The following is a 27,657-nucleotide window of genomic DNA, read 5'->3' on the forward strand; positions in this document are numbered from 1 at the left end:
TACTTTTTGAATCACCATAAAGGGGAAAAAAATAAGTGACCCAGGCCAATCTCTCCTCCCTGCCCCCATTATAATCTTTTGGATGATAAATTCGTTCAGGGCAGGTGCTGTGTTTTGTAAGTGTTTATATGTCAGACTTAGTTTGATATCTGGTTAACTTAGATGCTCTATAACTATATCCTGCTTGGTTAATATTTGTAAAAGAAGTGTAAAATGTAAAGATATTTTATGCATAATTCTGGGACTGCATATAAGAGCTGGAATTGTGCCCTTTTCCTCTCCTTTGGTGATTTAGTTATTTTTCAAAGTTCTTTGCCTCACTAACAACTCAGAAACGGCTTCATTTCCAATGTGAATTTTCCTCCCTTGGTCTGATTACACCAGCTGTTCCATGGAGCAGTGGGGACGAGGGTAGGGAAGGGGAATGAGCCTGGTTTGGGAGTCACAGTGACTTAGGTTCCATTCCCAGCCTGGCCACTCACCACTCTGGCAAATTACTTCTGTGGCACTCAATTTCCTGGTCTCTAGGATGGGGATAATGGCTAATTTGTAGGATTGTTGGGTATATGAGTAATTATGGAAAGTGCTCAGTAAATGTTGATAGTAATGATAGTGAGGAGGGCTAGATCAGATGGGTCCCGAGGGTTCTTGGATCTTGGGTTCTGTGTCAGTAAAGGCCTATTTGGCTTAAAGCAGTGGTTCTCAACCTTGGCTGCACATTAGAATCACCTGGGAATCTTTTTAAAATCCTGATTCTGGGCCTCATCCTCCGGAAAATTCTGTTTCTTTGTTACTAATGTTGTGGCCCCACCCCATAATAAAGAAACAGAATTTCTGGAGGATGAGGCCCAGAAATCAGGATTTTATAAAGATTCCCAGGTGATTCTAATGTGCAGCCAAGGTTGAGAACCACTGGCTTAAAGGAACAGACCCCATACAGTAGCTAGTTTAAGCTTGGAGAGGGCATTTGTAAAGATGGAGAGGGTTGTCTTCCGGGATCAAGCACAGAAGTGTAACTGGTCCTTATAAGAGATTGGAGCCAAGAACTGAAAGCTGGCCGCTTTTCTCATTCTTTTTTCTGGGGTCATACAGCCTCGTTTTGTTTCTCACTGGGCACTTGCCCCACGGCTGTATCTCTGCATCATGTAGCTTCTACTGCTTCAACCTTCACACAACCAAGTCCAGAGCCTCCCAATTCTACATGTACTTATATGCCCCTGGCCTACACAAGAGCAGCTCCTGATTCTCATCTCTGAATCCCAAATCCAGTTTTCGGGGATAGTAAGCATCTGATTAGCTCTGCTTGGGGTTAGTGTTGAGCTCTGCTCACATCAGCTGTGGCCAGGGTGGGCTCACCCCCAGGACAGAGAAGCGATCGTGTGCACCAGGCAGGTAAATCAACAGGTCCACCATATCTACACGTGTGGATCTTTGGAGATGCCTTGATGATAAACTTAGTACCAGAAGACTGAGTTCATGATACAAGCACACAGAGATATTACAGGATTGGTTCCAGACCACCGAAATATATCGAGTTTTACAGTAAGATGGGCCATACTCTTGCTGGTGGAGGGTCTTGCCTTCAGTTTGTGAAAAACACATCTGTGAAGTGCAGTAAAGCAAAGAACTATAAAATGAGGTATGCTTGTAGTTTATCCAATTTAGTGATTTTTAACCCTGGCTGCACATTCGAGTCACCTGGGGGAATTATAAAACTGCTTGTGGCAGGCCCCAACTCTGGGGATTCTGATTCACTTGGTTTGTGATATTACTCAGATATCTGTATTGGAAAAAGAAAACAAAATTCTTCAGATGATTCTCTTGTGTAGTCAGGTTGAAAACCACTGACCTAAAATGTTCCCTGCCCTGTGGTAGGCCTAGGTGTTCAAAGAGGAGGGAAACAAGGTCCCTGCCACATTAAAAAGCAAAAGCAAAAGCAAAAGAAAAAAAGCAAACACAAACTGTAAGACAAGCAGTGATCAGTGATCCAAGGCCTGGGAAGGCAATGGAAACTGCCACTGCTTAGAGTTCTCAGCCCCAAAGAAAAATGACAATACATGAGAAATTTATATGTGCAGTACCTATTCAGTCTGTCTGCTTACCTCACATCTCAGCTGTCAGTCTCTCGATCCAGCAGCCTAAGCCGGGGTGAGGGGGTAGGGGGAGCCCAGCACACTTTTACATCAATTACAAATGGATTTGAGTGGATTAGAGAATGATTACAGTGCCCAGGAGGCTGTTGGAGGTGGCCGTGAGGAGAGTGAGGATGACCTGAACCAAGGTGGGGATGTTAGTGGGAAGGAAGGAAACTACCATTTATTAAAGCCACCTCACCACCAGGTGTAGTATGTTGTGTACGTAACCTGGCCTTCTCAAGTAAGGCTCCTAATAAGCCAATGGGGGAAGATGTTCTGGTACAGATAGGAAACTGAAGCTGAGAAGGTTAAAGTGCTCAAGGTCACACAGCTGATCAGTATCAGCTGGATTCCCATCCAGGTGAGTTTGATCCTAGAACCCAGGCAGTTTGCCTCTGCCCAATAAATGCAAGCCCGCATGTAAGAATCCCAGGAGAGAGACACTTGAGGTCGAGAGCATTAGAGAACCTTCCTGAAGCAGGCAGCTTTTGGAAAGTGAGCAGGTGGATATATAGGGTAACAGAAAGAGCCTGAACACACATATTGAGGGGAGGGACTGGGGTGCTGAAATAGAAGCCATGGTGGGGGATTTAACCTGGGGATGGCTTACAAAGGATTGGAAGGGAAAGGGCTGTCTGAGAGGGTCCCTGTGGCTAGGCTCAGACATCTGTGTGCCCCTCTACCCCTTGTGTGTAGACCCTTGTGGGAGCACTCTTTAGGGCTGACCCTTAGACTTCTGAGGGGTGTGAGGGATTATGTTGCAACTAAGCTGTTGTAATTAACTTTTTATTTCTCACCTTCCAAACATGCTTGGCTATTCCTTCCACCCCCCCAACCCCCAGACTAATTCTACATTAAAAAAAACAAACAGTTTTGTACATCAATAGAATTAACTGAGTTTGTCCAGAAATTGCCTTTGTGAGCTTTACAGTGCTTTGGGAATATTTCTAATACTTTCTAGTAAAGGACTCCTGGCAGCTTAACCAAACCAGCCACTTAAAGGGCCCTGCAGGGAAAGGATTACTGGAAAACAGACCTATTGCTTTCCTTTCCTCAGGTGTATCTTGTGTAATGTGCAGATTCAACTATTATTTACTGTTAAAGTTGATTATTCATGTGTTTTTATACTTAAACACTTGTGATTATTCCATTAGAAGAATAAAAGCCCATGCCCTTAAAATGGTCTGGGGGGACCTGCTGCAGCCTCCTCTTTCCCTGTGTTTTTTGTTTTTTTTTTTGTTAATCCTCACCTGAGGATATTTTTCCATTGATTTTTCTTAGAGAGAGTGGGAGAGGGAAAGAATGAGAGAAATATCAATGTGAGAGAAACACATCGACTGGTTGCCTCCTGCATGAGCCCGACCAGGGCCCGGGCTGGGGAGGAGGAGCCTGTAACTGAGGTATGTGTCCTTCACCGAAATCGAACCCAGGACCCTTCGGTCTGCAGGCCTACACTCTATCCACTGAGCCAAACCGGCTAGGGCTTTCCCTGTGTTTTGCAGGTGCAGTAGCGCTGGCTTCCTGGATCCTTGAACACAGCACAAGTGCTCCTTCTCTGTGGCCTTGGTGTGGCTGTCCTTCCCCACAGCTGTCAACTTAGTCCACTTTCAACACTGCTCAAAGGCCACTTTCTCAGCCAGGCCTATGCCAACCCCAATTCCCCACGTTTAAAATTGCAACCTGCAAACTTGCTCACCTTACGCTGCACTACTTTTCATTTTTAGCAGAGCACTCATCACCTTCTAACAGCCTCTCTAACTTATTTATTGTATTTATTGTCTGTTTCCCCTGAAATGGATGAGTTCCTTTAGATAAGTTCCTTTAGGACAGGAATCTTTGTTTTATTTATTTATTTGTTTTCCCTTGTCAAGAATGAAGTAATGTTGCATAAATATTTGTCGGATGAATGTTTTAGGAATCTCATTCTGTAAGAAGAACAAATTCTGTATTATAACTTACCTAAATCATGGTTAAAAATTAACTTGACTTTCGTCTTAGATCATTGCTATACTGTTTGCATGTTAATTGACATGTATTTAAGCATGTATAAGTAGCAAGTAGAGGCTCTGTTTTTCCTTCTAGTTAGTCACCACTGAATTCCTCTGTTATGGTGCATATCCCACGCTCTTATATTATGGATATTTACTTGTCTTATTGTGTAGTAGATAAAATAATTGGATTATGAGACTAGGTTTTGATCAGAAAAATCATGTCTTATATTTTATCTTTTACATTTTGGTATAATGTCCTCATCTGCATGAAGGGGTTATCAAGTATTTACCTTAATTTTCTAAGGTATTTACCTTAACTTTCTCAAGATGAGATAGTTTATATTTATAATAAAGAAAAATATTAGATTTCTTTTAACTTTGTCATTAGTAAATGTCATAAAATAAAAAAAGCTAAGTCAATATTTTATTGTTGCCACAGAAATTGCATTTGTGTCAGAAGGATTTGTGCTTGTGATGTAGTGATTTGTATATTTTTCTTGGAATTAAGTCTCTATCAGGTGACATCAGTAATTCAAAAAACCAAGGAGCTTTTTGAGATTTGTTAATCTATATATGTGAATTAGAAAACAAATGAATAATGTGCTTAATGTATTCTGACATCTGAAAATATGAATTAAAAATCCAGACTATTAAAAATTCCGTTCATAGCATTTATTAGATTTTTTTAGATTTTCATTTTTACTTCTTTCATCAGTACATACTTCTGTTTTTTGAAAAGGAACTAATCTATATTTTCTGCTTGGTGTGAAAAGTATTATCCATAGTATTATTTTCTCATAAAAATAAATGTATTCATCTTAGACAACTGGGAAAAAAATAGGAGTATGTGGAAAAAAAATTGCTCTAAGTCCTGGCTGGTTAGGCTCAGTGGTTAGAATGTAGGCTAGTGGACTGAAGGGTCTGGGGTTTGATTCCGGTCAAGGGCATGTACTTCGGTTGTGGTCTTCAACACTGGCACCAGTTGAGGTGTGTGCAGGAGGCAACCAGTCGATGTGTCTCTCCCCCTCCCTTCCACTCTCTCTACAAATTAATGGAAAAAATATCCTTGGGTGAGGATTAACAACAATGAAAAAATTGCTACAAGTCCCACAATCCAGATATATAAAATTAACAATGGTTTCTTATTTTTTTTCATAAATGTATTAGTGAAGTTAGAATTATTGCATATGCTATTTTAAATACAACTTTTTCATGTAACATTGTTTTGTAAGCATTTTCCTATGTCATTATAGCCCATATGGCAGGACTATACTTTATTTACTCTATTTTATAGTTTGGGAAATTTTAGGTTGATTACAATTCTAGCTATTTAAAATAACATGGTAGTGATACATATTTTTATATAAACCTTTTGTTGTATTTATTTCCTAAGTATAAGTTCTAGAAGTAGATTTACTAGGATAAAGAATGTGAACATAGGATTTGTTTTACCAGTTTGTTCTCTAAAAAGGCTTAACCAAATTCACTTTCCTTATGGTGATGGTACAATGTAAATAAATACTTCTCAAATATATATGAAATGAAGAGTAGTGCTCTATTAATCTCAGAGATATTCAGCCTAAATTTGCATCTTGGACAAGACATCTAGGAGGCTGAAGCATTCTTCAGAAATAATCTAGTAATTTGGATAATCTTAAAGGTGATTCTTGATGCTCAGGGCCCATTTAAAATCTTCCTACAGCTAATACTTTAAATACTTCTCAGCCTTCTCCAGATGATGGAAAAGGCCTAGAACTAAAGCTACTTGTAAAGCTGCTCAAAGATTTAAATGGATTTTTCCTGGGCCCCTTGGACACAAGTTTTTGGCCTGGTAGTATAGGTGAAAAGAACTGGAACAGCCTAAGAGAACACCTTAAAATAGGTATTAGAGCTGTGTTACTGGAATTAGCCATTATGATTTCCCTTTAATTTTACCTCAACATTGGATGAGTTTATTAACAGTAAAAGAACACTAGGGTTCTTTTTAGAATAAAAAACGACTTGTTAGGTGCCTAGTGCCTGTGATGTGTAATCTAGGTGAGAATTCCAAATAATAACTTGATAATTGGTTTTTTAGAGATGTGGTTGTCTTCTAGCAGTTCTGCTGCAGCTTTAAAAAAATCTTACGTTGTCTTAGAAATGAATATTTTCTGTTCAATTCTGTTGACGCTTGAATAATGCCTCCCCAGAAAGTTGATCTTTCTTGATGACTTTCCTTGCCCAAAGAAGGATCTATGGAGAAAGGAGGTCTTGATTCTTGAGAGTAGGGAAGCCTTGGATAATGAATAATGAACAGGTGTTTATTTTTCTGATGTACACAGGATTATGGCTTTGAATAAATGGACAGATTAAAAGAAGCTGTGAGGAACAAGTGAATTTTTCTAATTCTCAGCTGTACCTAGTATCTGTCTCCTTTTCCACCTTTTTCCACTCATTAAAAAATGACAAAGCCAATAAACCTAAAAGCTTTGCTTTATGGTATCAAAGAGGCAGCTCTACTCTTATCTTCAGTGCTAGGAAAACTTCAGTATTATTTTTGGAACCTTCTGAGATGTTAAATCTGGAGCCCTTGAAGAATATTTTCACATCTATGGGTGTGTAGTTGCCTGGGAGATGACACTTAGATAGACACTGTAGGTGTGTTTAGTGTCATGATTAGTAGTAATATCACTTTACATTTCTACCATCTTTATAATTGGTGTTCACATTAAAATAAATACAGTGTGTGGACCAGAAATGTTATTAGGTCAAAATACATATTCATAATTGTTTTGGTGGAAAGGAATAATCTGGACTTTAACACAGTGTGAGTAACACTTTAACATATTATCATTACCCACAGATTATAGACTAAGAGAAGACTGATTCTTGCTTTTTCCCCCCTTAAGATATAACTTTGTTGTGTCAGTAATTAGTCTGTCACTGACTCATTTTGACAAATAGTGTCATGTCATGGTGTATATAAAGAACAATCTTCAGTACTTAGGGTCTAAGCATATGCTTATGAGAAGGATCTATGGAGAAAGGAGGTCTTGATAATGTATCTTAGATACAGACTAAGCAATTGTTAATTCATTCTAGACACCAGAAATTATTTTAAGAGAATGTAACAGTACTAATTGGTGCCTGTCACTTCATGGCAGTAAACCTGTTCCAAGTGTACCAGCTCCCTGCCTCTTGCTTATTTGAAATCATCTTGTATTTTTCTCTGTACCCTTTATTTAGCTTGTTTCGGGGATACCGGTTTTAAAGCGAGTCACATGATGAGAAGTGTGTGTGTGCGTGCACAGGCTGAGGGAGTAGTCAATGAGGGAGGTATGTGGAGCTGGTTTCTCTTGGTCCTGGGCTTACTGGGGGGCCCCTTAAATATGCAGGTTCTTAAGCCCGACCTTAGACTTACTAAATCAGAATCTTGGGAAGCCGAGGCCCCATAGTCTACTTTTACAAAGAGAATCTTAGTGTGTTTTTTATGCCCATTAACCAGCTGGTTTAGAGGGTCCAGTTTATAAAAACTGGTTCTGAGTCACATTTGTTCAGAAGCTTTAATCTTGGATTTCCTCTTGTTGGAAATTTCTTATAATGCCACAGTAAATTCAATGGAATTGCAGCAGATAAAACTAAATATTACCATGTATTTGGCTCTGATGATAGTTACCCAAGCCTGTAGTTGTGACACCTGGTGGTGGCGGTCACGTACTTGATAATACATTGGACAGATCCTTTGTTCCCTGCTAGTTCAAATGTGCTAACCAATGAAAGACAATGTAAAACTTGCTAAAAATCTTGGCTACAGTTTGGAATCTTTTTCATTGCATGTTTATCCCAGGGTAATGCTTTGTGTTAATTTATTTGGTCTTTGTTACATACTTGTAAACTTTTACTTATAAACTAAGTGGGTGGAAGTGGGACTGTTTCTTCATACCCCTTCATATTTACAGCATTTATCACAGTGCTTTGAAAGCTCTAGATCTATTTTTGACAGCATGTGCTGTCTTCAATAAAGGTTTTTGATGGAATATAGAGATCTGTGTTCTGTGTTTTTGCCCCCTTTTTTCGGATCCTATGTTCTTTAGAAGAAAAAAATCTATACAGACTTTCTCTTTCAGTTCCAGAGTGCTCCTCTGGACCATTCCTCCTAGGAACCATCATGAGTAGAAAACATATCTCTATGTGGTACTCCTTACTTTTTAGGGAGAAAATAGAATTTGCAGTAGAGAAACACAACGGGAAACAGAAAGAAGGGTGCATTTTTGGCTCTAAAATGTTAGGGCGAGGACAAGAGCCCTAATGTGCTTTCATACCACACACTAACCAATTACCAGTGGCCCGTGTTTAGAACTGTTCACATTTTGATATTATCCCCATTTTATACTATCCCATAAAGCAACACTAGCACCAGGTAATGTAATAAAGGTCACAAAGTCACCTTTGTGTGACTGTTTTAATGTCTAAAACTATATGCTTTTAATTTGTTTTGGGCAAATAATGACCCTAAAAAGTTGCTATCAAATTGTTACTATTTTTAAAAAGTGTTTCTGTTTGCTTTCTCTTAATAGTCAATTTTGTGTTTCTATTTTCTCCTTGGTGTAGGTATCAGCAAGTGCTACTCCTGAACTAGATTGATGCATGCAGTTGCTATTTTCCCCAACCAGAAGTAAAGAGCATGACTGGTAGCTGTAAAACAAAAACATTTCATTTTCTAAGGATCTTGGTTAGCCAGATATCTAAACAGTACCTCAAGTACCAGTATGAAGGCAAAAACTTTTTTATAATAAAGTCTTTTCTTCTTTGTTTTAGTGAAAGCTTTTTTAAAAAAAATATTTTTTTTATTGATTTTTTTAGAGAGGAAGGGAGAGGGATAGAGAGATAGAAACATAAATGATAGAGAAACGTCATTGATCTGCTACCTCCTGCATACCCTCAGGGCATGTGCCCTGACAGGAATCTAACAGGTGACCTATTGGTTTCTGGTTCAGTGCTCCCCTGAGCCACACCTGCCGGGCTTTTCTTTTTTTAATTAAGGATATCACCCCTGTAGTTTTGTGGCTACACAAAGCTAAAGCCCCACAGAATTATCTGAGGATTCTATGTCAGTCATCCACTTCCTCCACTGTCTAGAAGTCTATAATTTAAACAGGTTGAACCTTGATTGTAAACTTTATATTAAACTTGAGTGAATTAATATTAACATTCAGACATCCCACAAAGGATGCCAGGGCTTTAGGTGTCACCTAGCTGAGTTGATAAATTCATCTGGGTCAGGGGGAGTGCCGCTCAGCGAGAAGCTGGGTTAACGGCTGGTGAGTGCAGGAGCCTCTGCAGCAGCACTAAGGACGTCCCTGAGGAGCTGGCCTAAGCCATCAGTTGGACATCCCCCGAGGGCTCCTGGACTGCGATAGGGCGCAGGCCTGGCTTAGGGACCACCCCCCACCCCCACTCGAGTGCATGAATTTCATGCACTGGGCCTCTAGTTTTTAAATATTACCATGTATTTGGCTCTGATGATAGTTACCCAATAACTACCATAAATTTATATTTTTTATTTGGCCTTATGTTTTAACCAATGGGCCACCCAGAATGCTATTGTCAGAAGTCAGCTATGTTCCTTTCATCAGAGAACCTTGAAATGACCCCCTTTCAGGTGTGATGAGAGTTGAGATTTCCATGTCCCTTTTTCTGTGGACTTGGGGTAGAATTGGGTTTAATTCTAGTAATGGTTTCTGGGGTGACACTGGAGCCTTAAGTGCCTCAGAAATTTTAGTCCTGCCCTGGATTACACTCACTCTTAAGGACCTTTGTGCATACTTGTTAATTTCAAGGACTAGAGATAGTATTGATTAAAAGCAAATTTTACAGCCCAGAATTAAATACTAACCCCTTTGTTAATCCACTGTTATTACTACAGTGGGGCCTTGAGAGACCGAGCTCGTTAAGGAGCTCGTTAACTCAAATTACTCTGTCAACTCAATGCAAAAAATCGGCCGAGAGACAGCTGGTATCTCAAAAAACTCGGTAGTCGGGGCACTGTTAAGTCAAGGCCCCCTGTACCTTTTTCCTAATTTAGCAGGCAGTCAGTCTGGAACCCAATGGTGTGGCTAATGGTGAATCGTGTCGTCATTTATTTAGCTGCGTTTTCTTTGGTGTATACAAAGCTCATTCTGGGTTCCTCAAGTTGCTGTTTCCTCTGTACTAGATGAAGGACCATCTTGGTGAAAGACAGAAGAGAATCTGGGATAGTGATTTATACTGTAACAGTTTTTAACCTGGGTCATTGAGGTATATTCTTACAAAGTAGTACAACGCATTTCCTACTTAGGAAATGCACTTGATCCATTTTCTGCCCGGTCAGTGATCTAATGCCATAATGAGTAAGAGGAAGGAGAATTGGAAATTGATTCTAGCTACTGAGAGACAAAACCTTTCCCGACTCTGGAATTTATAAAACTTAGATTTGTATTCCCCCCTCCCCCACCCCAGTACTTTTTCTTGTGAACTCCACTTTGCAGGAAACTAATTTATTCATTTTCTAAAGTGGCCTTATGTTTGTCTAGCAAGGAAATCAGCAAAAGGGTTCTTGAAGAAGCTAGCAATGAAATTGGAAGTGTCTACTGTCACCACTAGTGATAAATCATACTGATGTTAAAGATGCAAATACTTGTTCTAGTATTCTCCTCTTTGTTTCTAGAATTGTTTAAGTTAATTAAGCCAGCAAAGTACTTCATTATCTACTGTGTTGCATGTTAATGGTATATTTAAAGTTTCACTGTTTTATAATGTGAACAAATTTCTGAAAATTATATTTAAATCTTTATTGTGTTCTAAGTTCATATACTTAATGATAATTAATATTGTTAATTGGGAGAATATATTAATTGTACCACAGTTAGATTTCTAGTTTGGTATACAAATACAAGAAATTTTAGGAAATGTTTGGTACTACCACATTCAGGGCAGCTTTTGCCCATCTTCTCAAGAAAGTGATTAAAATTATATATAATGCATTTTTATTAGACTATCAGGAATTTAATTACATTCAACTTAGCATTGTAGAATTTTAAATGTACTCTATTAGCTAAAATTTTAAAAAGCTGTTATAAATTACTGATACGATTGGTTTCTTTCATTTGCAGCATTTAAATATTAGGACATTGACAGATGACATGGTAAGGTTCTTAATGTTTCCTTGTAAATTTTAACTAACTATGTGATGTCGATAGCATGCTGTGCTAACACCTTTGATATTGCTAAAAACTGCATGTTTTGGAAATATACTTTGTTATGGTGCTAAAATAAGAGGCAGAACTGGTAAAATGTATTACATTGTTGCTTTTAAATAGTAAAAGGGACTAGTTGATGTGTTTAAAAAACTTGTCTAATTACAAATTGTTAGTCAACCTTAAATTATTTAAATCAGCTCTCGTACTTCAAAAAGAGGTAAAAAAAATAGCTAAAGACATATCGGCTTTTCAGAAATATATAGTTGCTAAATAAAATAGACCAGACTGAATACCATATGTGCAATTTTAAAAAATTTTACTTACAAGAGAACCAAGCAACCTTAGTATATGTTCTGCATGTTGAAAATAATAGCCCTTCTTATAAGGAATTAACATGTCATAGCACCCTTATAGATTCTTGTATATATATTGGAGGACAAAGCATTTCACTCTACTGACCAAGTTTCGAATTCAAATTCACCTTATATCAAATATGAAACAGAGTGCTTAAAACATAGTGGGCACTCAGCAATTGTTTAGCATCCCTGGTAATCTAGAGCAGCATCTTAGACACTTACCATCTTAGGGTAAGATGGCTGTGCAACTGTGAATGAGACATACTGTTAGATCTTGACATGCAGATTTAAAAAAATTGAATTAGATTGTTGTGTTTTATTCCTTTGTATTGTATCTAAGAAAAGGGTATTTATGTAAACTTTTCAGGATGACATTTATTTCTCAGGCAACAGTATTTAGAAAATGGTAGCAATGTGGAGCACTTATGAAGATGATGTATGTAATTTCTCACCCTGCGAGGTTGATGTTGTCCTCATTCTTCCACCGAGGGCACTGAGGCTGACAGGTTAAGTTGGTAGCTCTCTCAAGTATGCACAGCTGGCAAGTGGTGCAGCTGTGGCTTGAATCTTGTTCCACACAGCTCCACACCTATACACTTACTCTGTCGATTTAGTTTTCAAATAGCTTAAGGCCGATAATAAAACCATCTGCAATGTTTATGTTTGAACTTTTATGAGAATACACAGTGGTATGTTTGTAACAGCCTTATTGAGCTATAATTCACATATCAAATATTCATCCATTTAAAGTGTACATTTCAGTGTTTTGTAGTATATCCTTAGAGTTGTGAAACCATCACCACAATCAATTTTAGAACATTTTCATCACCAAAAAAGAAACTTCATACCCTTAAGCAGTCACTCCCTAATTACCTCCAGCTCCCTCAGCCATAGGCAATTGCCAGTCTATTTTCTGTCTGGAGCAGCGACAAAGCAAAGGCCGCTCTGAATCGCACAACTTCGGATTGCTTTCTCCTTCAAGTGCTCCTGAAGTTCCGCACGGATAAGGGAAGAGACCCTAGTTGTGATACCTTTGGGGAAGATTCTGAGCTGTTGCTCCAGATTCGAAACGATGTGCTTGACTCCCTGGGTGTTAATCCTGACCTGCTTCCTGAAGACTTTGTCAGGTTCTGCTTCTCCGAGATGGCTCCTGTGTGTGCAGTGGTTGGAGGGGTCTTGGCCCAGGAAATCGTGAAGGCCCTGTCTCAAAGGGACCCACCTCACAACAACAACTTCTTTTTTGATGGCATGAAGGGAAATAGGATTGTGGAGTGCCTTGGCCGCAAGTGAACCCACGACACGGCAGCCCTGAAGATGCTGACCCCCAGCGTGCCCGCATGCATTCCCCTGCCCTTCCTCCCACCAAGGCATCTCTCGGCGAGAGAAGAGTGAAGTCATTGGACCAACGCAAACCCTTTCCTGTGAACAATGAGGTCGTGCAGATGTGCTCCTTGCGAGCACCAACAGCTGCTGCACATGAGGGGGCGGAGGGACCGGCTGCCTCCCTCCCGCACCGCGCAGGACTGTTTGCCAGCTCCGCTGAGCGGGCAGCACCTGCAAGTGCCCTCCAGCGCCTTTCTGTCCTGGTGCTGTCACGGCATCGCCACACCTCTGGGTACCGCCAGGGATGCCTGCCGGAGACCAGCCACCTGGTTGCGTGGGAGCCTCTCGCTACTTTCCTGGACTTCTCCGCCCTGTATCACACTGCGGGGAGCATGGCCTCGGGGGAATAAGGCCCAGGCCCCAGGAAACACGAGTGGAACCGCAGTTCCAAATGCAGACAGGTGCCCTGGGAGGAAAAACATGGCAGGCGGGTGTATTTCCTCCGGAGTTCGCGGGTCCTGAGTGTTAATTGAGGATTAGTGAGTCCAGCCTGGGCTGCGGGACAGAGGAACCGGCACCGGGTCCTCTAGGGCATTCGGGCGAGACCTTGCCAGTTGAATATTAGGGCTGAATATTAGGAAAAGTGTTTTAAAGGCCCCGCCCCCGGGGATTCTGATCTGTGAGGCCACGCTGGGAGGGAGGAGCCTGTCCTGTTCACAGAGCCCTCTCTGCTGTGACGCGGGAGCCTGTTGCATTTAAGGGCTGTGTCGGTCCTTCGTTACCCCTGAATGGCAGCTGTTTGTGTTTTGATTTTTTTTTATATTTTCTAGATTCCCATGGTCCTTTAAGAAGGAATGGTAGAAATAGTTATTTGCTTTAAAAAAAATGGAGATTTGCATCTTCTGGACACTTCATATAAATGGAGTCATATGATATATAGTCTTTTGTGTCTGAATTTTTTTACTTAGCATAATGTCTTCAAGGTTCATCCATGTTGAAACATATTACTACTTCCTTTCTATTGATGAATAGTATTCTACATGATGGTTTTTTTGAGGTTTGTTCCTATTTTATGGGCAGTCTATATTTCCCCCCGTTTTCATTCAGACTATGCCCTTACCTTTCTGATACCTTTGTTCTATGACTCTGTCTGCACAGTGCTAGCCCACAATCTCTAGAAACATTTGTGTTATGGAGTTGCTTCAACAGGCTACTCTCAAAGCCAGTCTTGCTCTGATTATACATTAATAAATGGGTTCCTCCTCAGTGAAGACTTTTTTTTTTTTTAGCTGTGTGTCTAATAAATTTATTGTCTCTCTGAAAAATCTTCATAGAAAATTGTGATTTGGTTTATTAGCTCTCAGCAGCTCGTTCCTGAGCTCTGAGGAAGCTTGCTCTCTTCTTAGCTACCTGATCTTTCTTCTGGGCAAGAGACATTTTGAGATGGTTCCACCTCTTCTTTTTAACTTCTTTCTTAGAACTTCTTCTCATAGGCTGGATTCTCTTGTATAGCAGCATGAGTTTTCTTATACATCTCCTCCATCATGTCTGGAGTTACATTGTTCTTTATGTAGTGAAAGAACTGTTTCTTGTAAGCACCTTCATCTTCTTCCATTAGATAATGCATATAATTTGCAACGTTCTGACCCATGATGTGCTTCCACTGTACTTTGCATTGAATTCCTTGCTTTCTGAATCATAACCAGGGAATCGTTTGGTACAGTGAGGGACAGATAAGCCTCCATCCACAGCTCCTTTCAGGGCCCCCCAAACTTCATTTCCAGTAGTAGTTCTGGCAAGCCCTACATCAGGGGTGGGCAACCCCTGGCACACGTGCCAAACATGGCACGCCAGTAACTTTTGCTGGCACGCGAAACCCTCTCTTATAATCTTCCATTTACAATTTTTTTCTTAATATTGACTTTTTTATTTTTTAGATAAATTCAGTGTGGGTGCATCTTAGATAAATAAATAATTTTACATAACAAGTTATCTTAAAGACCATAGACATGGATTGATGAGAGAGGGGAAGAGCAATTTCTATGCCTCTGCCTTAACTCTCCCTGCCTTCCTAGATCTGACCAGTGTTTTGGTTTCATCCACATACGCTTGTGAAACTTTGTTCTCAGTGATGAATTTTGTTAAGTCTCGTAATAGGAGTAGCCTGACGGATGAAAGTAGTAGCTCGTGCATATCTCCGAAGGTCACGAAATATAAACCTGATGTAAAATCTCTGTCATCAGTGATGCAGCAGCAAAAGTCCCACTGATAATATCAAACGGAGTCATAAAGTTTTCTGTCGGACTATCAGTGTACATATATACATTAAAAAATAAATGTATTTTGCATCGTCATATTACTGTGTTTTTGTCGCTCGAATGAATTTTATTATTTCTTCAAGGTTCTTCACATACGTACACTTAAGAGATATCAAGTAGGCGTAACATGTTCTCAAAAAATTAGGGTTGGCACGCAGAAGAATTTTGAGTCAGAGATTTTGCTGGTTTTGGCACACACTCACAAAAAGGTTGCCCACCCCTGCCCTACATCCAAATAGCAGGTGAAGGCACCAGGTTGACCATCAGTGCTTTCCATGTTGTATTCATTTCCAGTCACCTCCACCTGGCCTTCATAGATCTTGTCCGTGGCAAACCTACTGAGAAGCCTGAGGGTCAGCAGCAGGCCAGTACAATATGCTTCAGTGTAATTTGTCAGGCCAACCCTCACATCATACTTTGGGAGTTCATGAGCATAAACTGCACAAACTATCATATCTCCTTTTATACAGGCATAAGCAATCTGACAAATGATATTTATGTTGGTTACGTGAACTATCATCTGGTATTTAGGTGTGTTGTATTTATTTTTATCCTGGATTACCCAGCATTTCCAGGCATAGTAATTAGCTTAACCCTCTTGTAGTCTTCTGAATTTCACTTGCTATCACTTGAAGAGAGCCTTATTTTTATTTTTTTAAAAACATATTTTATTGATTTTTTTACAGAGAGGAAGGGAGAGGGATAGAGAGTTAGAAACATCGATGAGAGAGAAACATCAATCAGCTGCCTCCTGCATGCCCCGACTCGGGATGTGCCCACAACCAAGGTATGTGCCCTTGACCGGAATCGAACCTGGGACCCTTCAGTCTGCAGGCCGATGCTCTATCCGTTAGGGCGAAGAGAGCCTTATTTTTGACAACTTTCACAAACTCCATCCTGCGGGAGACCCATGGCCATGGCTCGCCACAGACTTGCAGGCCTAGCCTTGCCTCTTCTTTCTTTTTTTCTTTTTCTTTTTTTTTAAATATATATTTTATTGTTGTTTTTTTTTTACAGAGAGGAAGGAAGAGGGATAGAGAGTTACAAACATCGATGAGAGAGAAACATCGATCAGCTGCCTCCTGCACACCCTCTACTGAGGATGTGCCCGCAACCAAGGTACATGCCCTTGACCGGAATCGAACCTGGGACCCTTCAGTCCGCAGGCCAATGCTCTATCCACTGAGCCAAACCGGTTAGGGCTTCTTTCTTTTTTTGAATCTTCACCCAAGGATATTTTTTCCATTGATTTCTAGAGTGAGTGGAGGGGAGGGAGGAGGGAGAGAAAGAGAGGGAAAGAGAAAGGGGGAGAGAGAGGGGAGAGAGAGAGAGAGAGAAACATCAACATGAGAGAGATACATCGAATCTGCAACCATGTTATGTGCCCTTGACCAGGAATTGAACATATGACCCTTTGGGTCAGAGGTTGATGTTCTAACCCAGGGGTGGGCAAACTTTTTGACTCGAGGGCCACAATGGGTTCTTAAAGTGGACCGGAGGGCCGGAACAAAAGCATGGATGGAGTGTTTGTGTGAACTAATATAAATTCAAAGTAAACATCATTACATAAAAGGGTACGGTCTTTTTTTTTTTTAGTTTTATTCATTTCAAACGGGCCGGATCCGGCTCGCGGGCCGTAGTTTGCCCACGGCTGTTCTAACCACTGAGCAAGACTTTTTATTTTCTTTATTTTTTATATATTTTTATTGATTTCAGAGAGGAAGGAAGAGGGAAAGAGAGATAGAAACATCAATGATGAGAGAGATTCATTGATCGGCTGCTTCCTGCACACCCCACACTGAGGATCGAGCCCGAAACCCAGCCATATGCCCTGACCAGGAATCAACCATGACCTCCTAGTTCATAGGTTGATACTCAACCACTAAGCCACACCAGCCAGGTGGCAAGACTTTCTTAATCTTCTTTTCCCATCCTTCCTTCGTTCCTCACCTCTCCTCCAGTCCTTGCAACTGGGCTTAGTAAGGTCAGTGCTATTGGGTTGTTACCATAGTGCCCTGTGTATATTTTTATTAAAGCAGTACATCATTTATTATCTGTCTTTCTCATTAATTTATACCTTTTGGAGACAGAGACAATGTGTTATTAATATTTTCAGGTATGTTATCTGGCATATGGTAAGCATCTTCATAAGTTCTTTGTTGGATTGAAAGAATGAGTAACTGTTTTGATAACCTGTGTGGTATTGCGGTTTCCTTGGATCTGTGCCAGATTGGTCCAGGTCAGGCTTCCCAGATATGGAGTCTTGCTTTTGCCCAGGGTAGAGAACCTTTGACAAGGACCTGCTTGTCTGTCTTTCTGACCACCTGCCTGGGTCACTGACTGTTGACTTGCCCCTGCCTTCATCTTAGATGTACTCATGCCCATCTCTCCTGGATTGCTTGTTGACCTTCTTCACATGGACTCACTGGCTGAACTGCGGTCTCCCCAGCTCTCCCTGTTGTTTTTTTCTGACCTTGTGCGTTAGCCTGGCTCTTAAGTCCAGGAAAGGATGGGCAGATAGTCTAGTGTGAGCGTTGTACCCGTTGTTGTGGAGCTTAGAGAATAAGTATGACTAGGCTTAACAGGAAACACTGACAGTAAGGTTTTTCTTACTCACTGTTGATTGATGCAGTGTGGAAAGAGCATTGGATTTGGAATCAAAAGACATTGAAAGACAGAATTTCACCACTTCTTAGCTCTGTGACCTTGATAAATCAATTATGTGTTTGCTTATTTGTAAAGAATGACTAATTATACTTTCCCCTCATAGAGTTTTGGTGTGTTTCACTTAAGCCCAAGTAGGTTGAACTATTCATTTAGTTCTGTGCTTTTTAAACCCCTTTAAAAAATATTTCCTGGTGGATAGAGAGGCGTGGTATGACATATTTGCGATTGAGGCTTATAGGGTATGTATATACAAGACATGCTTCCTGGTGGCCGCGAGTTTGACATGCTTGAAGATTTATGCAGAGTTGTGAGGAGGGCCAGATAGCTGGATATTTTGAGGGCTCTTTAAACTATTTCTGGTGAGTTAGAGCTCAGGAAAGCGTTTGCCACTGACTAATGCTTTGATGTATGCTAGCATTATGTTTTCTAATTAAAGGTTGCCACCTCCACAACATACACGTTACATGTGTGCTTTTAATTTAGAACTTCTTAGTGTGGATAGCCTTCTTGGATAGAACTTGAGAGAGAGGCATTTAAGAGTGGTGCCTGCTGTAGTCATAACAGGGTTTTAGAAACACTAAATAGAAACATCCTGGGAAGCATTAATGTTAAAAACCCATTTCTTTCAGTTGCTTCGTTAAAGGCCTGCAAAAGTACTAGTCCTTCACCTACTAAGCTTATTCTTGAGTTACTATCAGAATTTAATTTCACAGGACACTGTTTGGTTCAAAGAATGAAGTAGTACTATAACATTGAGGTCCCAAGGCAGAGTTAATATGTTTTAAACAGTGTTCATTCTATGCTATCTGAGCATTCACTATGTTTAAAGTGCAGTGCAAGGTGCAAAGGTAATATAAAGGTGAAGAAAATAATTGAGTTTACCACCCTCCATTGTTATAGTTGGGTTGAAAAGAAAGCTTTCCTTGTAGAGACCAAAAGGGAGGAGTACAGTGAGGGGAGACAATTTTTAAACTGGGAGAAACTGAATGTGGCTATCACAGTGCTGACTTCTCCATCTCCATGTGCACTGAGTGTTTTAGGAGTTGTTTGCCTTGCTTTTTTCTTCCCTGTCCTTCACAATCATTTGTCGGAAGTACAGTGCTCCTACTGATAATCTCTTATTTTTTCCCATGGACTTCAGCATTGCTATCGTAATCCCTTGTTTTGCCTGCCAGCAGTGGTTTTTAAACTTTGATGAGGCCCCACAGAAAGGAATACATTTTATTTTGTAGCCCGGTACACACATACATACAAATTCTCTCTCAGTTGAAACATGTTTTAAGAAACAGTATTTAACATTTTTAAGCATAATAAACTGGGATCCTTTCCTTTTTGATCTTTTCCATTCCATTAAAAACCCAAGACAACCAAAAAAGTGATCCAATCCAGTCCATTAATTTCATGACCCACATGGTTCACAGCTGTAGCTAGATAACCAGACGTTGGCCTATGTAGCAACTAGAGGAAGTTCTGAGATCTTGTCATTTTCTTTCAAGGAATTTTCCACATCTGTGTTGTTGAATTATAAGTTGTTTATAACATTTTTTTATCCTTTAAGTGTAGGATCTGTGTTGATCTCCGATTACAATTCTGATATTGATAATTTGTGTCTTCTGTTTTCTCCCCCTGATTAGTATGATTTGGCAGGGGTGGGGAACCTTTTTTTCTTTCCAGGCCATTTGGATATTTATAACATCATTCGAGGGCCATACAAAATTATCAATTTAAAAATTAGCCTGCTGTATTTGGTCAAACATTTAATTCACTCACACCTAATGCCTTGGCAGGGGCCAGAGCAAATGAAGGCTTGTGGGCCGGATGTTTCCCATCCCTGGACTCAAGAGGTTTGTTAATTTTATTGATCTTTTGAAAGTACCAGCTTTGGTTTCAGAAATTTTCTTTATAGTGCTTTTATTTTTACTATTTCCTTCCTCTTCCTTATTCTGTTTCTGGTTTCTTAAGGTGGAAACTTAAATAATTGATTTGAGACTCTTGTTTTCTTGTATTTTTTTAGACTCTTGTTTTCTAATATAGGAATTTTATGCTCTAATTTTTTCTCAGAGAGCCTACGGCATCATTTTCTGAATATTCAAAATACTTTCTGATTTCCTGTGGATATTTTTTCCCTTTGGCCCATTGGTTATTTAGGTATATGTTGTTTAATTTTCAAGTATTTGTTAACGTAAAAAAAAACCATTGAAACCTGTAAAGAATTTTTGTGAGTTTATTTGAGCCAAACTGTCGACATATGCCGGGAAGCAGAACCTCAACGAATTGAGATAGTGCTCCGGAGAATGGCAGGGTTACATCCGTATTTATACATGAAATTCATTGGTGACAGATTTAAGGAGGTGGGATTAAGCGAAGCAGGGGGAAACCTCTGTGATAGGGTAGCAGGATCAATTAACATGATAATGAAGGAATTTATAGTATCTGCCCAGAACATTTGGTTGTGCCCCAGGGGCTCCAGAAAAAAAGGGAAGTTACAAGTTACCCAGACATTTCAAGGGTATGTTATCTTAGAGGCAAAAAAGGCAAATGGGCTCAGTAAGGATCAAAGTTGATCTTGTCAGTGAAGATACTGGCCTAGGACATAACTGCCCACCATAACTGCTTTTAGTTAAAGTTTAATTTCAGACCATCCTTTGTGGTTACTTTAGGTCTCCAAGTCTGCAGAACTGCCATGCAGGCCTCTCCTGAGCTTGTCAGGTCAGCATGTGGCCCCTTTCATCCACATATTTGAGGAGTTTTCTGATACTGTTCTGTTACTGATTTGTAATATAATTCCCTTGGCAAGAGATCATAGTTTGTGTGATTTCAGTCCTTTTCAATTTTGAATCTTGCCTTTTGTCTGAGAATGTGGTCTATCTTGGTGAATGTTCCATGGGCACTGTTTGTTAAAACTGGTCTATCAATAGTAAGTGGGTCAAATTGGTTGGTAGTGTTGTTCACATCTTATATATTTTTGATTTTCTGCCTGCATGTTCTGACAATTATTGAAAAAGAAGTGTTGACGTCTCCAAATATAATTTAGGATTTTAAAATTATCTTTTCACTTCTATTCAGCTTTTTTGTGTCATTTTTTTGAAGCATTCCAATCAAGTGAATATACATTTATGACTGTTATGAATCCTTTATTATTATTGATACCGAATGTTTGGACTGGAACCCGGATTCTTTGTCCGCTGGAATTGAAGAATGAATCCACTGACAGAAAGTGGTATAGCAAAGGTGGAAATTTATTGGCGTGACGCTCTAACCAACTGAGCTACCCAGCCAGGGCTAAAGCTGGAAATTTATTGAAGAACAAGTACAGACTCCCACATGGCGAGAAGCAAAGTCAGTATCCCACAGTACTGACTCCTATGTAGGAAGGGGGAAAGGGTCCCACTGGGTTCCCTTTCCCTATGGTTTATATAGGCTGCAGATCCTGGTGCCTTGATATCCCCTCTGATTGGTCACTATTCCCTTAGACTGGTTACTATAGTAACGCCTGAGCTCAAAGGTTTTTCTCCCCCTCCTTCCTTATTGTTTTCCTATTCCCTTTGGGCTTTCTTCTCTTTATTTTGTAAATGTAGACCTTTCTTGGCTACTTCCAGTTCCCTTGTCTTATGTAAATATACCTGTTGCTGCTTCCTTGTCTTATGGAAATGTAACTGCACCTGGCTTCCTTGTGTTATGGAAATGTACCTCCTCCCAGTCTGCAGCCCCATGCTTTTCCATGGACCCCAATTCTAAAAAATCCCTAAGCCTGCCTATGTTCCCCCAAAATTCCTGCTTCATTATGAAACTAGAGGCCCGGTCCACAAAATTTGTGCATGGGTAGGGTCCGTAGGCCTGGCTGGTGATCAGGGCTGATTTGGGCCTTCCTTCCCCGGCTGCCAGCTGCTGGCCAGGGCCTTCCTTTGTTCTGTGCTGCCCCCTGGTGGTCAGTGCACGTCATAGTGAGTGGTCGAACTCCCGAGGGGACAATTTGCATATTAGCCTTATATTATATAGGATGACCGTGTTTATCCTGTGATATTCATTAATTTTTAATCTTTAGAAATTTAGTGGATTCTTTGCTCTGCTTGATCCAGTTGTCTCCTTTCTGTTTGAAAAATGAAGATTTCTTGGCTCTGCTATACTAAACTATTGGTTTTATATCCCTCTGACCTTTCCTTTTCTCTCTCTGTGTGTATTTTTCTTTGCCTATCAAACTATTGTGATTTCTCAGGTTTCTTTCCTAAAGCCACTGCTCTCCTCTGTATATAATCACTCTTGTCTATAACTCTGTGACCTTTTTCTCAAGTTGAGATATCAGTGTATTAGCCTTTGACTACCTTCATATAGATGTCTAATCTGTATTTGAAATTCTACATGCCCCAAATTAAACCTTTCACTTTTCTCGTTTTTATTCCTATATTCTCTTATAAGGTACCTTCACCCTTCTAATAGCTTCACCCTTCTAATGTTTCTAATTATTTCTTGAATATTTTCTTCTCTGAATTCCTTCTATTAGAGCACCAGTTCTTTTATTATCTCTTGTCAGGACTCACAACTTCCTATTGCTCTCTATAAAACCAACCTCCTGCACAGCAACCAGAGTGACCTGTCTAAATTGCACTTCTGATCATATTTTACCTTATTTGAAACTGCTTAATTGCACCCGTTATGTGTAGATCAAGCCCAAGCTCTTTAACATGGCATCTAAGGCCTCTATGGTAGGAGTCTGCTTCTCTGATTTGATATATATTCCTTAGTCAACATGCAGGAAACTTCCAGGGAATAGAAAGATGTGTAAGTTGTTAGAGAATTTACTTAGAGAATGTGAAAACATAGCTGCTGATTGGAAGAAGGTGTGTGAAGTGATAGTAAGGATCGTGCAATTATTAGCTGTGTGCTAAGTACTGTTCCGAATGTTAGCTTTATAAGCACATTTAATTTTTCGAGCAAGCCTCTGAGTAGGCATCATTATTCTCATTAAAAAAATATTTTTTTTAAAATATTTTTTTTATTGATTTCAGAGAGATAGAAAAATAAATGATGGGAGAGAATCATTGTTCAGCTGCCTCCGGCCCCCCCCCCCCCCCCTCCACACACACACACTGGGAAACGAGGCCACAACCTGGGCATGTGCCCTGACCCGGAATCAAATCGTGACCTCCTGGTTCATATGGTTCATAGGTTGACCCTCAGCCACTGAGCCATGCTACCCGGGAATTTTTCCTATTTTTAAAGATGGAAAAACTGAGGTAAGAGAGAGGTTAAGTAACTTGTTTAAAGTCATGGGGCAGCCAGGGAACTCTGGCAGACTGGCCCCAGAGAATACGATCTTTAACAAGCGAGTTATACTGCCACCTGAGTGCTGTCCCTTTCTACTACACCATGAGTGCCAGTGTAAAATCTCAGTGTATGTCTCATTATTTTCTCATTTTTCCTTTAAGCCATCTCTCTGAGACTTCTGACCTTTAAACTGACAAGGGAAATTTATATCAGAGCTGTTGGTCTTTTTTTTTTTTTTTTAAAGGTATTTTTATTGATTTCAGAGAGGAAGGGAGAGGGAGAAAGAGCTAGAAACATCAATGATGAGAGAGAATCATTGATTGGCTCATCCTGCACACCCCACACCAGGGATGAGCCTGCAACCTGGGCATGTGACCTGACTAGGAATTGAACTGTGACCTCCTGGTTCATGGGTCAATGCTCAACCACTGAGCCATGCCAGCTGGGCCAGAGCCGTTGGTTTTAATCCTGAGAGAATTATAATTGTAAGCATATTGTATCTACAAAATTATAAACACACTAGTGGCCCGGTGCACGAAATTTGTGCACATTAAAAGGGAATTAATTAGAGAAAATATTTTAATATTGCTATTTGCCCTTTCTCTATAATAGAAGTGTCAGAGATAAAAGAAAATTAGTAAAATGTATATGAAAATCTCCCTCCTGTCAGAGTCAGGGGTGCACCGTGGGCCCAGAGTCAAGTCCACGTCCACTTGTGTATGCCTCAAAATCATGTGAGACCCAGACCCGGCCAGCCCCACCCCTGTCAAGCCCGCAGGTGGGGCCTGGGGGGGGGGGGGCGCGGCCCTCAGGTCCCCTGGCCTGGTGCCAGGGCACGGTCTCAGGTCCTCCGGCCCGGCGCAAGGGCGCAATGACCATTTGCATATCAGCTCTTTATTATATAGGATTGTATCTAAAAAGTTTTCTGCTATAAGAAATGAACTAAGAAATGAATTATTTTGAATATTTCTAGTGAATAAAACTGAGAAAGGTTTATGCCAAAGGAATAGTGATGTATGTGACTGAAATGGCAACAGGTAAAGATATGAGATTATTTAAATTGCTAGGACATAGGAAGACTGGATGGAGACCGCTTACAGATCTCACAACTGCGATCTGCTTCCCGATAAGGTTATAGGTTTTCCTGGTTCCCCTTAAAGTTCCCCATGGGGATTGGGGTCCTAGAGCCACTGAGGGTGTCACCCGGTCTGGGCATGGGTTCTGGTGAGTGCTTTCAGCAGTTTTCACTGTTCTCTATGGGCCTCTTGACTCACTCAGTATAACTAACCGCTACCAGAAAACTCCAGTACACTCTGTGAAGCTGGTTCACTCAAAGAGGAGTTCTCCAAATGAACAAGCCTACCAGGACTGCTTTTATCTGCTGGCAGACTATTCCTGTACCTAGATGTGATATGTCTTGTGGTATATACTAGTATACTAAATCAGACATCATATGTATAAAAATAAAACAAAATAAAATTATTTTAATGAAAGAAAATCATGATTTTGATTATATGAACATGTACCTAACTTCCAAGTCAGTTAATGAAACAAAATCATTAGCTTTAAAAGTGAGCTCAACTTAAAAGAATTATTTAAAATAATTTCTTATTGGCCTAGTAGGACATAAAGCTTTTATTTTGCATTTTTATGAACTTATTATATTTTTCTTAGTAAATTAAAAACAGTGATGCTATTTTCCAAAATTTTTTTGTAAAACTCTAAACTAAAAATATACTCTTTCTTGTGTGTAAAATAGAAATACCAGTGTGGAGTGGGGCAATGAAATATATGTGGTAAAATATACTAAAACAAGTTTTATAAAATTTAAAGTATTCACTAAGTCAGGTGGGCCTTTCTGAGCCCATTACTATGAGTTAATTAAAGCTTCCTGTACTTACGTTTCCAGTAGTAACACTTAAGTACTATCTTAGGGTCTTTAAATATTTATGAAATAGTTTAGAGAGCTCCTCCTCAAATCAGTACAAATTTGGGAATAAGATCAAGAGCTCTCAGTGTTGAATATACTAAAATGTGGTAGAGTGTGCAGACTTGTTTATTCATCCTTTTATCCATTCATTCATTAAACATTTATTGAGTACCTACTATCATAGGAACACAATGATGAATAAGACTGCCTCTTCCCTCTGGGAACAGTGGGGAAACAGATGTGTACATAATCACTATACATTTGAGTGCAGTGTGATAGGAGCTGGAACAGTAGTATATTAGGTTCAGTGGAAGTCGTAAGGTCAACTTTGATCTTGGGGAAGACTTCAAAGAGGTGATTTCAGCTGAGTTTTGAAGAAGGAGTTGGAATCTAAGCTGGCAGGAGTTGTAATACCTTTTTACTCTAATAATTTTACTTCCCTGGATGTCAACTGAATGGATTCCTAGTGAAAGTGTCAGGTTGGCAAGTAGAAAGCAATTGTTGATATCTTTGGATAATTTTCATGAGTGAGTACTGTTGTCTGTCTTTCAAAAATAAAGTGTTACAGTCATTTCCAAAGCTAATTTATATTTGTTTTTAAAAGAGAACTGTAATATTTGAATATATGCAATTATCATTATACTTTGAGTAGATGTGGGTAGATAGAAATTAAACGTTTTTTGAATATTACATTCTTTTAAAATGATTTTGTGCTCCTTTGAGTGAGGTTTTTCTTACTATCTTACTCTATGGTTTTACATTACAGAAATTCATGCTTATTTTTAGTGTAGCAGGCTGCTCTTTGATCAGTGTGGAAAGAGTCTTGGTTTTCTTACTGAATATGTAAAGGCCACAACACCTGGCATTCTTCCTGATATTGTTGAGAAGGATTTGGAAGGCAAGAAGCAGTGGCTTGTGTCCCAGCTATGGAAGATAGAAAGCTATTCATAAATTTATTCACTTAACAAATATTAATAAAAGACACACTTCATATTTAGGACTATGCTAAGTTCTAGGAGTGGTTTAGTGAATAAAATAACAATTCCTGTTATCAGGGACTTATGCCCTAGTTGAATAAATTTCTATGATACGAGGCAATTTCAGAGTAGTATACGTACTATTCTGTAAGTAAGCAAGCCCTAGATCTGGAGGATCTAACTCAGTCTTGAGGAGTCAGGAAGGCTCCTACATGAGATGTAGCTCAAACTGAGAGCTAAAGATTGAATTGAAATTCACCAGATTAAGTGGGTGGGATATGAGTTGTGGATGTGGATAAGTTTTAGGCACATGAAATAGCATTGGCACACTTAGGAGACTTTAGGTTACTCATTGTATCTAGATCATTGAGTGTAAGGGTGGTAGAATGGTGAAGAGGTTGTCTGGAGAGGAAGTAAGATTCAGATTACAGTGGATCTTTGAGCCATGGTAAGATATTTGAATGTCATCCTCTGAGTAATGGGGGTGCAAAGGTTGAAGGGTTTAAAGCACAGGAATGTGGGACATGATTGGGTTTACATTTCAGATCAAAATGATGTTAGTGTAGAGAATGGCTCCAGGGAAGGTAGTGTAGAGGGAAGGGGTAGTGAAGACATGGAGGCAATTTAGGAGGTTGTAGCAGTTGTCCAAGTGGCCTGAACTAGGGTAGGTACAGAGAAGATGAATAAGATACAGTCCACATGGTTTCATGATTTATGTTTCCTTATTAATTTTCATTAGTTATTTACAATTCAACTCAATTTTCTGCTGACCCGAGTCAACATCAGAAGTCATATATATTTAATCGATATCATCAACAAGCACCTAGAGCAGTGGTTCTCAACCTTCCTAATGCCGCGACCCTTTAATACAGTTCCTCATGTTGTGGTGACCCCCAATTTCATTGTTACAAATTGAACATAATTAAAGCATAGTGATTAATCACAGAAACAATATGTAATTATATATGTGTTTTCCGATGGTCTTAGGCGACCCCTGTGAAAGGGTCATTTGAAAGGGCGACCCACAGGTTGAGAACTGCTGACCTAGAGGCTTCCACTTTTTCTTCTAATCTCACATTGTTTCTCAACTCCTGTAGGCCTCCCAAAGCCTCCTCCTTTGCCCTTTGTATCTCAAAGCCTGTCATTTTGAATTCATGCTTTCCTTCTTGTTCTGTGGAACCCTAGATGTTCTTTGAAGTTTTTACTTTTCTGGTATCTTCTTCCTTCAAAAGCTTCCAGCTCTTCTTAAGCATTTCTGTGCATTTCTCCTAGTTGGTCTTAACTGTATGTTTTCTTGTCCCTCCCACTGATTCATTGAAGGCATTAGAACTTGAGTTACTTTGGTCTTTTCCACCACAATTTCTGGCACTATTCCATATCTGCCTACTAAGGGTTCTTGACCTGAGTTTGTGGTAGAATTTATGGTGCCCTTGAATCCTTGAACTTCAATAGGAAAATATTAAATTTTTATTTTCATT

The 27,657-nt window shown here is 39.8% G+C and overlaps 1 protein-coding gene and 1 pseudogene across 2 annotated transcripts in view; one reads left to right on the forward strand and one right to left on the reverse strand.

Moving 5' to 3' along the window:
- DIAPH3 (diaphanous related formin 3) overlaps window positions 1–27,657 on the forward strand; it is a 511,880-nt gene that overhangs the window by 20,631 nt on the left and 463,592 nt on the right. Inside the window, exon 2 of one of the 2 annotated variants that reach the window (XM_006090522.3) lies at window positions 11,257–11,289. The exons of the other annotated variant lie outside the window; for it this stretch is intronic. Within the exon in view, the coding sequence (XP_006090584.1) occupies window positions 11,257–11,289 (33 nt within the window). The remainder of the gene's footprint in view (window positions 1–11,256; window positions 11,290–27,657) is intronic. 2 annotated transcript variants of the gene reach the window in all.
- Window positions 14,369–16,236, reverse strand: LOC111826384 (annotated as a pseudogene).

Source organism: Myotis lucifugus, unplaced genomic scaffold, assembly GCF_000147115.1.
Source record: "Myotis lucifugus unplaced genomic scaffold, Myoluc2.0 scaffold_74, whole genome shotgun sequence".
Taxonomy (NCBI): domain Eukaryota; kingdom Metazoa; phylum Chordata; class Mammalia; order Chiroptera; family Vespertilionidae; genus Myotis; species Myotis lucifugus.